This window comes from Excalfactoria chinensis, chromosome 13 (assembly GCF_039878825.1).
Source record: "Excalfactoria chinensis isolate bCotChi1 chromosome 13, bCotChi1.hap2, whole genome shotgun sequence".
NCBI classification, from domain to species: Eukaryota; Metazoa; Chordata; class Aves; order Galliformes; family Phasianidae; genus Excalfactoria; species Excalfactoria chinensis.
Window position 1 is genome coordinate 5,527,880 of NC_092837.1, and position 13,918 is coordinate 5,541,797.

General features: G+C 46.8%; 1 protein-coding gene across 2 annotated transcripts in view; it reads right to left on the reverse strand.

Annotated features, from left to right (window-relative positions):
- Positions 1–11,293: 11,293 nt before the first annotated feature.
- The window catches only part of GLRA1 (glycine receptor alpha 1), a 38,168-nt gene continuing 35,543 nt past the window's right edge, over positions 11,294–13,918 (reverse strand). Inside the window, exon 9 of one of the 2 annotated variants that reach the window (XM_072348129.1) lies at positions 11,294–11,898. In XM_072348129.1, the coding sequence (XP_072204230.1) occupies positions 11,608–11,898 (291 nt within the window). In that variant the 3' untranslated portion in view covers positions 11,294–11,607. Of the gene's footprint in view, positions 11,923–13,918 lie in introns of both variants that reach the window. The other variant, XM_072348128.1, reaches the window with a different exon arrangement.

The window sequence follows — 13,918 nt, forward strand, 5'->3', positions numbered from 1 at the left end:
CTGCTGTCTCACCTGCTACAGTAACATGCATGGTGCAAGGCCTTCCTCATAACCCTTACCTTAACTCTGACCTGAGGGTGCAGTGTTTCTGTGTATGCCTGGCGAGATCTCTGCCCTGGTCTCTTCTGACTGATCATTATAGCATGGGATGTGAAGAAATAGTTCTTTGCTGGAATAAGAAACTGCCTGTGTGCTGGCACATTGCTTCCAGCAAGCTCTGATGTCAATTTGGAGGAGAAACTTGAGTATTCTTCAGCAGTGGCAGGGATATCTTGTACATGTGGGAGCCTGCTTTCCTTGGTGAAAAGGGATGGTTTGCAGTGCAAGCATGAAGACTGTGAGTTGGTCCCAGCAGCTCCTGATTCTGCATCTGACAATCTTCTCAATCAAAGTGTATTTTTAGTTCTTTCTTTACGTGCTGCCTGGGGCTAAGAGCGAATGACACACTGGCAGTTTCTCTAATTACTTCCTGCTAAAGCATGCACAAATTATCTCCGTGATTATTTCATTTCCATGCAGCGCCATTCTTCCCTTGGCTGGTAATGTGGAAGAACGACTCTCTTAAGATCTTGATAATCTTGTTTGCATGTTGTGTGGGAGGTGGTTTAAAGGGTGTGTGAGTGGTGAGGTATTAATAGCTTATCTTGGGAGACAGAAGACCATCTGAATGCTTTCAAACTCCATTTCGTAAAGATAACAGGCTATGAACTACTGATGTGTTGATGCCTTCTCAGACTTGAAGGGCAGAATGTTCTATGTACCATCACAGAATCCCACTTGCCATGCCAGGTGGGATCTGCTGTTGCATTGATGCCTTCAGACACTATGGAAGCCAGCTGACTGTTGAAGGAAAGACACTTAATCTCTCGATTCAATGTCAGTGGTTGTCTGTTCACATCCCCCAGATGTCCCTTTGGGTGTCTGCACCACGATAGGCTTATTTCCCACAGGATTTTAAGGCAATGTATAAAGAATGCTGTGTGGTGGTTGTGAAAAGATGTGGGGAAATCACCCCCCCACACCTTCCCCTTCTTTTTTGTGTGACTCCTGGCCTTATAAGCTAAGTTTCTTACCAGGACCTGCTGCAGCTTGTGTGATATTTTAAGGCCTAGTTGGGCTCTATAGGAGGGACCACTGTTAGGAAACTCACTTTGAAACCCAGGGTCCTGTGATGATAGATCTTGAAGGTCTTTTCCAACCTGAGCAATTCTGTGATACCATCACCAGATCTTGCTGTTGGGACAGCTGTCACTGCTGTTGGAAAGAGCAGAACGGTGTATTTGATACAGACTGGAGCTGTGGTAGGTTTGTCTTTGCAATATTTGTGCACAACCCTTTGATGCCCAGAGTCTTCCTTTGGTCCTCTAGGAATTGCTGTGTGGGGTGGAACTTGGAAGGTCACAGGTGGGGGAGGTGATTCACAATAAAGGGTTTGACAGTAATGCTGGTCTTCTGCCTTGCCTTCATTGCGTGTTATATTAGCACAGGCAGATGCTGTTTTGGCACAGCTGTATCTAGAGGAAATATCTGCTGCTGTATCTGCATGGCCATGCAAGCTGTGAGTTGGGGTTCATTGCAGTGTGGTTTTACAGCACTGCTTGTAAGGAAGCAGCTGCTTTGCACTCTGACTGGTGTGACAGTGGCCTTAAATGGAGCGCAGTGCCTACCAGCCTTGTGCATGTATTGCATTCACAGGGAAAAGGAAGGTTTGTTTTTAAGGTGGGTGGAGAAAAGACATGTAGGTGCTTTGTGTTAAGCTCTTACTCTATTCAGAAGAATCCTGTTGTCTAAGATTTCTCTATATTTTCCCCACCCTCTCAAAGGGAAAGTAATGTGAAAACTTGACTTATCCATCCTTTGGAAGCTGTTGGCAGTGATGGTGCTGAGGTGCTTGGAGAACACGTCAGATCTGCCTGCTTTTCCTTATCACCTCAGCTCTAGAGTAATTAATTCTGACTGAATGCTGTTCTGGTGAGAAGCTGATGGTGTTTTAGCGTTCACCTTGTAAGGAAGCAGCCTGAAACAAGTGAATGTGAACCATTTCTCTCTGTTTTATATTCATTTAGTGGGAGTTGAACTTGGTTCTCTTAGCAGCAGCAGCTCCTCTTTTTCCCTGTGCTTAAGAGTGAATGAACACGGGGTGGTTTTAATGCCGCTGCTTCTAAGGCTTCAGTGTGATTGGAGATTCCAACCTTTCTGCCTGTCCTTTCTGCATGATGGGCAGAAACACCTGAACCCTGAGCTTAAACAGGTCGCAAATGGAGTTCAAATCTGGGTTTAGTGTTTACAAAAGGCACTGAGCAGTGGGCTCTGGTGGGTGGGAATGTAAAGGGAGGTGTAAGCTATGTGTGCCTGCCTTGCCCCTTGGCAGGAAGGTGTGTTTTTGCAGCTCTGCTCTCCCTCTGTATTGATCAACCTCAAGTTTTCATCTGAGCTCCAGCAGAGAATGGAGGGTGACTTGTGTCTCAGGGATGGGGCTGCTGGTAACCTCTTACCAAATCCAGCCCAGCTCATCTGTCAGAGCCCTGAGCTGTCCCTGGTATAAACAGTATCAAGGCTCTGTTGTGTTTCGGAACAAATGAGCTTTAGTAAGTCAAGCAAGCTTTTGAAACAAAGGTTTTCTTCATGCAAATGGCTTACAGATGGGAGAGATAGAGAAAATAGGACAAAATGCATCTGCTTCATTGGCTTCCTTTGTTCTTAAGTTTGGGGGAGGCATCCTTCAGAGATAGGAGGTTCTGTGCTGGTGAGGCAAACACTGGGAAACTGAGCCGCGTTTATAAAGGACACAATGAAAACACGCTCTGTGCCGAACTGTTCCCACTTCTATTTATTTTGTATGTTTTCAATTAGAAAGTGTTCCTGTCGCGTGTTTGTGTTTTTTTTTTTCCCCTTCCGAAAGTAAAACCAGATGTGCAATGCTCGTCTCGAACAGAAATATCTTAAGTATTTTTATTTCTTTTTCTGCTAAAGATAAATTCATTTACAAAACAATGTAAATGGGTGTGCGTTTGTAGGTTGGAAAGGAGAAATTCCCGGGTCCTCCCCTCCTTTTTTTTTGTTTTATATCTCTTATGCATAAATTTCTCATGACTCTTCATCTCAGTTTTAATATAATAAGCATGATATGCTGTACATCGTGGTCAATGTGAGGAGACAACACAGTCCATACGGCGTCACTGCCAACCATCAGTCGTGGCTGCTGTTATCTCAGGTGGGTGGTTGCAAGCAGCTGCTTGGGCCAGCTTTGTGCATCTTTCAGGTTTCAAAGGCTGCTTCCAGAACGGTGCTCACCGATGCTGCAGGGATGGTAAACTGTGATGAGATGTGCTGTGACCTTTGCGTGTCAGGCCATTTTGGGGTGAAGTCCTCAGTGTCTGCTTCAGCTCCAGTGAACGTCTCAATTCACTGAAGTTTTACTGTCACTCAGATGCACGTGTGAATGGCTTTTAACACAGTGGCCTTCTGCTTTCTATTGAGAAAGTCATCCCTTTCATGCAGCTCAGTAAGCCCATGAAAGAGGTGGTGAGCTCTAGCTGTAGTCATTGCTGTCAATATACCCAATCCAGGAAAACACAAGCTTTGATCTTTTGTGTCTGAATTCCATTTCTCAGCAGGGATGAGATGCTCCAAGCAGTGCATTTCAGGATCGCTCTATCCATGTATGTATGTGCTGAGTTACGTCACCCGGCCTTTGTGCCTCAGTGTCTGTCAGCTCGTGTGGCTCTGCAGGTGTCTGTCTGCTGCCTTACTGCCTCAGTCACTGAGCGCTGACTGCACGGTGCTGCTGAGCAGCAGGATGGGCTCATAGGCAGAGTTCAAGCCCAATGGATCACTCTTCCCCCTCAGGGAGAAGGTGGATTTCATACTTCATACCCGCCGTTCAGATTCTTACAGAACGTTGTTTGCACTTTTATGCTTCTTCTTTATTTAAACAAATGGGCCCTTCCAAAGCATTCCAAAGCTGACAGATCCCTGCGTTAACCTGCTGATCTGAGGAGGGATGTACTGAGCAAGGATTTGAAATAGGTGTCTTTCACCTGCCCTGCCTGGTAATGCAGCTCAGTGCTGCATAGGGGCCATTGCCCTGGGTTGTGGGTGCTGTCTTGCACTCTTCTGCTTTGAATTGGCTAACGTAGGGATTTGTCAGCTTGGTCTATGCTGTTCTGAGCTTCTTTTCCCTACTTGCCTCTGATCTAACCTTGGCATTAAAAGAACGCAAGTGTTTTGGACAGAAACATACCTTGGGCTTGGGAATAGCAGGAGAGAAAGGAAGCAGTGCAAGTTCAGTGTAAGCAAAGGCAGAGGAAAGTGCCTCAAAGCTTTGTTCTGTTGTTTCCCAGCCTAGGTGAGCACAAGGGAAAAGAAATTGTGCTCCCTTCTGCTGAGGTGCAGTGCAGCTGGCCTGTAGCAGAGTATTGCTTGCAGGACTGAGCTCTACTACACTGACTGTGGCCCATAGTGCTGGCCATGGTTTACTTGGACTAAATAAGATTGAGGAAGTAGTGATGGTTCACTTCATTAGTGTGGCTTTAGAGGTTTGTTTGTTTTTTTTTTTTCTCCCTTATTAAAGTGAAATTGATTGCAAGTTTTGCATACATCCTTACACACGAGGACTTGCTAGGAACATTCATTTCACTCCTGCTTGTGAGGGATGTACCTGTGTCCCTCAGCTTAGGATGCAGTTGTTTAAGGAGTTGTGTTTTTCAGTACATTATTACACTTACTGCTGTTGTCCCTTCTCAGCTTCCTTTCACTAACTCCTGGTTTGTCAAGGTTTGGCTTCAGAGCTGATGCTGCCCGTAATGTACCTATTGCCTATGGGACACTTCAAGTCTTGTGAATTCTCACCCTAACCCCAGCCCTCAGAGGGACCACACGGGCTGCATTTAGTCAGGAGTAAGTGCTGGAAGCTCCAGTCCATTGCCTGAGCTCTGTTCTGTTCATCCTCACATCCCCCAGACCCCTTGTTCCTCTCTTTGGCAGTGAGATGAGCTCGGGGTCCTCTGCTCAGTTCTCACTGCAGCCTTTCATGAACAGCTGTGGTTGTGACACTCATGTTCAGCTATGGCATGTCACAAACCCCAGAGCTGGTTCTGCTCCATAGGGACTTGTGTTGGTTGTATCCCATTGTACAAGTAACTGTGATGATGGTAGTCTTAAGATTATCTAAGTGCATATCTAGGAGATGTGGCTAAGTTACCTCCTTGACCTAATCTGTTTAGCATTGCATAGTTTTACTTTAACAAGGATTATTTATGGATTATGTATCAAGCAATGACCCCCAAAGCCCAAGCCCTGGTGCTGCTAGTACTGGAAGTCAGAACCAGCAGGACCAGAGCAGAACAATGCTGACTTGAGCAAGGCTGCTGTCAGATCTCCACCTTTACTGTGAGTGCATCCTCACTGCAAGGGTGAATCAGGCTCCTACCTGCTCTGTACCTGCGGATATAATTCAGTGCCCAAATGCTGTGGTGTGTTAACCCTGGCCACCTTGCTCAGCTGGTCTGTAGCACAAAGCATTGCTTTGGTGGTGAGGCCGTGGTGAAACCACTAGAGCTGACAGTGCCCCAGCATTGGGGTATCTAAATAAGCCAGACCTGTCCTTCCCCAGGAAAGGCCTTTCCATCATGTTACAATACTAACTACCTGTGACCAAGCTCCCCAAAGCTCCAGCAGCATGAAGTGCTGAGTTCTGTGCCCTTCAGCCCTGGCAGCTCCAGGCTGGCTTTACCTGTCCCTGCCTGTGCCAAGCTTTACTCACCTGTAGCAATAAAGGCATGGCTTGCAGCATGAAGCCAGGGCATGTAGTTAATGGCAATGCCTTGTGCCCCAGGTGGGTGTAGCCAAGTTCTTTCTGCAGTGACCTTATTTGACATGAGCTGCTTCTACATTTTGAGAGACAAATCTATAAATAGAACCTACTTTCAAGACAGACTTTTTGTTTTTCTTCTCTTGGTGGTATCATGACTGGTTTTACAGTGGCAATACCAATGTCCTTCAACCTCAGGCTGAAAACTGGTGGTGGGATTTTGTATCCTTCCTCCTTGCTGAGTATTTGCCCTACTAGCAAGTGGCTGAGGTGCCTCTTGTGCTTTGGTTCTTGCCACTGGTACAGCGGAGCCAGTGCTAAGAACAGCCTTCAGGTCCCAGCAGCACTGCTTTGGGGGCTGGTGGGATCCCTATGCTGCTGTGAGACCATCCCAGACTTCCCCCAGAATGGCAGCATCTCATTGTGCTGAGGCTCTTTCCAGTGTGTGCTGGGTCAAGCCCTGGTTTCTCTATCTCCATTGCTGCCAGGAGTTGGCTGTGTACCAGAGTGGGCTTCAGGGTCTCCAATAGACCCAGGAGATGCCATACCACAATGCCAAGACACTGTTATCGTTTCTGTTTGGAAGCCTGACACTGAAGTACATGAAGGCTGTGACCGCAGTTTGATTCTCAGTGGTCACCATTTGCTCCATAATAGTCTAATTCCTGTTGACAGCTTTGACAATGGCACGTGTTGTGACTTTCTGCCTTAAATGACAGAAGATGCTGATGAGGCATGCAAATGAGGGAGATCCCAGTCAGGATTTCTCATCTCTCTGCTGAACAAACTCCAGTATCACCAGTCCAGGCAATGTCCTTCAGAGCTCCTCTGTGTTGGTATCATCCATCCCCTATGGCTGCCCAACCCAGTGCTTCTAGGGGGGTGATTTGGTGTGAGCATCAGCATCTCCCCATCAGCTCAAGGCACTGCTTGGCATTGCTGCCAGTTGATGCCCTGTGCAAAACGTCCTCACGTCCTGCCTATGCCTAATTCACAGCAAGCAGTTTCTTCTTCCTTATGCTGGCAGGATACTGGGAAGGTGAGAACCTGATTTCCAATGAATAGCTGCCTCACTGAAAAATGGAGCTGCGTAACGCAAACAGCAGCAGCTCTGCCTTCTCTCTCCTCCTTACACCACTTTGGTTTCACACAGGGCACAGTCAGAAAGGATGCTGCTGACCCACCCTCGTGCTTTTCATGTGCTCTTTGCTGCAGGGGAGCCTTCCTGGTCGCTGCTGCCCTGTCTGTTTGGAGGAGTGCTGTTCTTCTATTTCTTCCTGCACTTCCCAAGATACCAACCCATGGCAGGTCCTTCAAAGGCTGTGGAGTGGGGGAGCGTATCCCCCCCCCAGCAATGAGAGTTCAGGGGAAGGAAGAAGGGAGGTGAACATGGAAGAAAACGATACTTCTGAATGAGGTGAGAGACTCATGGGCTGGGTTCACTGAGATGTGAAACCGCCATTAAGAAAGAGTTGTTCAGTTGAAGGAGAGAAGGGCTGCAAAGATGTAAAGGAACTGAAGTAACTTTGGAGATGTTTAATTAATGACTATTAGCTTCTGCTTTGGTGCTCATCTCAGTGCTCTAAAGAGCAATCAAGCGACTAATTTTCTGCTTACATGGCATATTGCCTCTATAGAGACAATGGGAATGCACTGAGAAGCAGGAACATCAGAAGGTACCATCCACGTTTCCTTCAGACAAGACAGGAGAGGGCAAGGTGCCTTCCTGCAGGGCTCAGATGCTTCCACTGGGGCCATTGAAAGGGATGAAGCTGTCGCTATTTGGCACAGGGAGAGGAGCTGTGTTTTATTAAGGAGTGGTTCTGAGGTACAAAAATAAGACTGTAGAAAATCTGTGGAAAAATATGATGCCATTTAAAATACTCTTCTGTCATACGTTCCTTTCTTTAAAAATAAATATATATGCTTATAAGCTTTTCCAACCAGCACCAAACATGGTCCTCTATAGTCCTCCATGGTTCCTGGGTTTGACTTAAAGATCTTCAGGAAATTAATAATAATAATACAAAACAAACTCTCCATAAAGGTCCAGGACAGGAGGGCTGCAGCACTGTGAGACCCATGGAGTGAGCCCATGTGTTTGAAGGCAAACTGGTGTTGGCCAACTTCAGGACTGAGGCTCGCAGCTGCAGCAGCCCACATTCCCTGCTCTGCCCTGGATCCTCTTCAGCCCTAATCCTGGCTGTCCATGGCGCTGGGATCTAAGCTGGAAAGGTGCGTTTGCTGAGAATTAAAGGGTGAAAAACCCATCTACCCAAGCAAAAGGTAGTAAGTCTATCCTACTTTACCCTGCTTATGGTGTGATACATCTTCAGCAACATCTGGAAATCATGTTTTTCTGGGATAAGACTTTTGTTTTTCCAAAGAGTCCAAGTGAATTGGGACCTTACTGCCAGACTGATCACTGCTGATTTTATTTGGAGCTTTTGCCTCTGAGCCCGGTGTTTAAAGAAGGCTAACAAGTTAAACTGCATCAATATGCCTGGAAGCAGCCCTGCAATATCAAAATCCTATACCTTCTACTAATAAATATAAATGCTGGCACTAGTGAAGCGGCCTGCTTTGGAGATGAGACAGGTTATCAAAGCAAGTTCTGCTGCAATACAGAAACTGAACGTTTTCCTTCATCTGTATTTCCTTGTGTTTCACTTTGAAAATCTCACAGACTTTTCCATGTCTTCCTAGGACAATCCTAAGCTCTCATTTATGTGGCGAAGTGATCTGGCAGAATGAATGTGGGACAGTTATCAGCAGCATCGGACCTTTGCCAAAACCCCAGTGTGTTCCATGTCTGGCTGTGAGCTCTTCCCTTCCACCATGCAGCCTCGAGGCTGGAAGATGGCCCAAATGGAAACTGGCTGCTTAATGAAGAGAAAGTAATACTGCTTATGGAGAGCATCAAGTGCTGAGTAGTTGGCAGAGCTGCAGTGGATGCAGAGGCAAGAAGGTAAGCGTGTAATTCTTATTCCTGTCCCTAAGCTGTCATGGGCTCCAGTGTCAGCCAAAGTACTTCTATACGAACAAATAACACAGGTACCCAGTGATGATTTCCAGTCCTTTGTTTGCCTTCCTTTGGCATTACTCACTGCCAAGAAGTGACCATGAGCTTATCTGTGTCTCCAATTTATAGGTCTAGGGCAAGTATAGGGTTGTCCTTTGGACTCCTGATCAACCTGTAAGCTGGAACAGAACGATGGTTGTTCCTCTGCCCCCAGGCAAGTAGGGGAACTCTGGTTTTGCTCAGTGTCTCAGACAAGGATGAGCTGCTTAAAGCAGTGGCACAACCTGCCGTTGGCACACCCAGCCATCACACATGCACAAACACACACACTGAGTTCAATAATTCATCAAGCAAAACCAGAGCCAGCAGCAGGCTTGGGCTGCAGCCAAGGCTCAGAAAGTTGTCCTAGCATCAGATAGCAGCTCTGCTCAACAGCCTGAGATCTCCCTCCTTGAGAAAGCGCTGCCAGCCAGGGGAAGGAGGAATCCTCAGCCCACAGCTTTTCTGTTGTTTGAATAGAGGAAAGAAGCTGATGCCCTGGTTCACACTGGTATCGCATGACCATTCCCTATCCCAGCAGTGCCAAGGGAGACAAAGACAGGTGGCCTTTGCCAAAACGTTAGGAAATATTGCCATTTGCCCTTGTCCACACAGTGACAGTTGCTCTTTTCTCTTATTTTTCCCTTCTTGATCCTTCTTTTTTCTTTTGTTTCATTTTTTTCTTTTCTTTCTTTTCTTTTTTTTCTTTTCTTTTTTTTTTTTGTTTTCTTTTTTCTTTTTTTCTTTTTTCTTTTTTTTTTTTTTTTAGAGTAAAGTGTATTTAGTGCTGGTGAAAGGTGCTGAATTGGCAGCATTGGAGATGGGTGTCCCTTTGTCCAGCCCATGAGAGCCTTGGTGCTCTCTTGCTCTCTCCTCTCAGCACTGATCCTGTGCTGGGACAGCTGGCAGCTGTGCCCACTGCCTTGTTCCATAGCTGCCTTTTGCTGCACTGGCTGGGATATTGGTGGCTGTGTACATAGGTCCCTACCTCCCATCTCATGCTTGGGTGCTGCAGACCTGGGTATGGCAGAGACTGGAGACGCTTTGCTATGAGCTGCTCTATGTGCTGTGGGGATGCAGCTTTTGCAAACCTGCAGCATGTGTGCTCCCAGTGTGGGCATCAGACCTGCAGCCCAGGCCAGCAGTCCTGAGTATGAGATGGAGGGAGAGTGGGAGCATCCCTGGGTGCCACTCATCTCTCCGACTTTTAGTGCCTAATTCAGACCTTACGCCAAGTGCTTCAGTGCAGACTGATTGTCTTCCTTCCCATTCCCTTTTACCTGACTTGCTAAAGTGCAAACAAACAAGACCAAATCACCCTTATCCATGCCTGCCCCAAGCCAGGCCTTACAAATAACACGCCAGAGACACCCAGCGTGTCCCCCCCACCCCAAATGCTGATGCCAGCCTGTGCCAACGCTTGGCCAAAGGAAGACCTCTTTGTTCCCCTATATGGGTCCCATCCCACCTGCCCTCCCCTCCTTCCCCATCCCCAGCTCACCCTGCCAGCCTCCCCAGGGAAGAGAGAGGCTAAGCATCCTCCTCTATCCTCCCATCCACATTAAAGCTAAATACAGCACCAAAATAGTTACAAAAATAGAGTATCGGGTCCTTTGGCCCAACTTCACTATTCATATTACTGCTATGAAATGTCAGAAAATAACAACTGCTCTCTCTGTACACACCTTCCCCCCACCCACCCCTCACTGAGAATATTGCCATTCGCCCATTCTTGTTGTGACAAGGCATCGTTATGCCCACATTTTAAATAGAACTTATGCTTTAACTCACCTGACGCTTCCATCCCCTCACATTGTAAACAAACATGGCAGAACAGGGATTGGAAAACAGAAAGTGCAATTTGAAAAACCCTTCATCGTTTCTAGTGATCCGAATGGTATTTCTGACGCCTTGGGACTCACGTCTTGCCAAAAGGACTGAAGGTACCTGTGACTTCTGATGAAGGCCCTGATGTCCTTCTTGGATTTTTCCATTGGATGCTCTCTGATGGGGGATGACAGAGAATATGTCTGCTTTCCTCTGTCCATAAGTCATACGTTTTGATTGGCAAGCCCACGACTAAAAGAGTAAATATGTAAAATAATCAGCAATCCACAGCCTCTTTCTTAAAGTTTTCCCCATCTATCCAGTTTTCAAAGAGTGAAACTTAGAGAAGCATAGAATCACTTTCTTGCCTTTTTTTCTCCTCCCTTTTGTCAGGGTTTTTTTTCCCCCACGTGCTTTACTGGTATGGCCTTACTATAGCAAAAGTCAGATAAAGCGTGATGGTGGACATTTCTGCACATGGAGTTATGGATCATTCCAGTGACTTGAGAATCTAAGCTGTTAATAGGCTTTTTAAAAAAAAAAGGATTTTTTTCATCTTTTTTTTCTTTTTTTTCTTTTGATTGTTTTCTTTTGCATTATAATTAAGCATGAATATATAGTAATATATTACAGTGCTTGGATTGCAGCTGGAGCAATCCAAACCTTCCTATGCTGTAAAACTAAACCCTACCCTTGCGTTCCCTGACTCAAGAGCTTGTTTTCTTCTCCCTGTGCCTCTTATCCTTGGTTCACGTGATTAAAAGTCCCTCCCAGCCCCCCTCCCCCCTGCTTTTTCTTGTTTGTTTTTTTAAGTAGATATTGCCACATTCTTAAATTCATGCATTGCTGCATTGCTATTGCACATATATAAAGGATTGCTCTCTCCATTCCAGCTGCTCTCCTTCCCTCACTGGTTGTGCACATCCTCTCTGCGGACGATCTTGTAGATGATCCAGTAGAAAATGTTGAAGATGAGGAAGGCCATGGGGAAGCCGATGCGTGAGATCTTGTCGATCTTCTTGGCTCGTTGGATGAAGAGCTTTCTCATCTCCTCGGGGGAGCGGGACGGTGGGGGGACAGGGTTGGCTGTGTTGTTGTTGTTGGCACCCTTGACGGAGATGCCATCCTTGGCTTGTAGGCAAGCTGGCCCCATCCCGTAGGCGGTGAAGTTGAACCTGCCTTCACCGGCTTCATCCTCCTGGAACAGATTCAGCATGGGACTCTACTTAAAATGAGATATAGACAGTGCACCCTCGCTATAAGGCTCTCCGCTGACTGCTCCCTGATCTCTAAGGACCAAGTACCCCAGTTACACCCCAGGCTCAGCACTGTCATACAACTCCTCAGGAGATCAGCCTTATAGAGGGGTGCCAGCTGCATGATGCACAGATGCAAATCAGGGGATCCAGGCACCCAGTAGAAGCAGGACTAGCTTCCACCCCATTGGTATCTTTGACATACTTGAATGGTTTAAAATACTGCATTTATTTTTCCAGTTGCATCCCCTGGTTTGCTTCTGCCCCTCCCTCCCCCCCCCACCACTGCCACCAGCACCTTCTTTGCATTGCCCATGGGGTACCAGCGTGCCCAGAAGGAATGGGCTCCATGTAACTCATGCAGCTGATGTGAGGTTTCCTGCAGAGTTACATGGATATGCAGGTGCCAAGACCTGACCAGGAAAAGACCTCTGCAGGCAGCACACAACCAGCCCTCGGCCCACCTGCCTGCAGGACATCCCTTACCCTCAACCCCTCTGGACAGGCCCTCTGCCAGGCAAGTAACTGACATGCCTTTTCCATGTGCTAATGGTAAGACATGGCTCACTCTGTTAATTCCAATTATTGAGCAGAGAAAATCCTTTATTTGCCAATCTAAAAGCAAGCTAGCGCTTTTTGGTGGATGCCTTGCAGGCTTCTCAGAGCCCTATTTTATTGCATATGGAGATGTAAGGAAAATCAAGTTTGGTTAAGTTAACACAACCAGGGCCAGAAACTCCATGGTCCTGACTGCAGCTCACTAGGGCTAATTACTAGACCAATGGCACTAATTAACTTCCACTTTGGCTAATGTGTGCTGCGTCCCCCATCCCAGACTGGTGTCCTAGTGCTGACCTCCTGGCCGCTTCCTTTTGATCAACCAGCTCTACAAGCCTTTCTGCCCTGTCCTCTTTCTTTGCAGAGAGTCTTTTCTGGATGGCCCCTGCACCGAGCGGGTAGCTGCGTGGGATGGAGGCACTGCGCTGGCTCTGAGGTGGGCAAGCAGAGGGAGGAGCGTGCTGGTGTTATCTAAGCAAAACTAAACAAAATCAAGCCTACTTTTTCTTTCTTTCTTTCTCTCTCTCTCTTTGGCAGGGTGGCAGGTTGTTGGGCTGTATGACCTATCAGCAGGGCTATTTGTTTCAGGGTTCTTGCTGAGATGATTTCTGCAGTCTTTGGGTAGTTCTTCCATGTGTGGGTTGTGCTCCATCTGGTTTCTGGCGTGTCTGAGACAATTCTAAAATGTCTTTGTCTCCTTATAGTGCCTGGTTGGAAATACTGAGGTACTACAAATCAGCATCCAGATGCTCTTGGAGCTGAGTGATCTTGGGGCTGAGCAATCCTAGATGCTGAGCACCTAACCATAATGAGAGCTGCTGAGAGCTTATAGAACTCCTCTTAACCATCACACCTCTGTTTTGCAGTTTAAAGTGAAACTTGTTGCTGCTGTTCCCTGGTTGCACAAACACAGATGCGCTGACACAAAGATAGCTCACTTTTATCTCCCTGGCTGGTCACTGTGGCTCCCACAGGACCTATCACCCAGTAAATATGGACATAGTTCAGGGTTCAGAGAGAGCTGTCTAGTCAGAGTTTCTAGTCTAGTTCATCCTCTCCCTCCCAAGAGAAGGAGATAAGAGGTGGAAAGAGCTGAATGAACCCTGACAACAGCTATTTAGTCATTTGATTTTCATTTTTATTTTAAAAAGGAAGATTCTTACGATCCGGTACCTTGGGTCTAATGCTGAGGAAAGTAAGGAAGAAACGTGCCTGGATTCACTTGTGTTAATGCCAGACTGTGACCCATGGTCTGGACCATGGTTTTGCTGTGAAGAGTGACCAATAGGTTCCATTTGGGGCAGGTCTAACAAATGCAATCCTTTCTCAGCCAGCATGAACAGTACTGCATCTCATTTGTTTTCAGGCTGGCATGCCCATGCCTGACCCAGGCAGAACTACCCA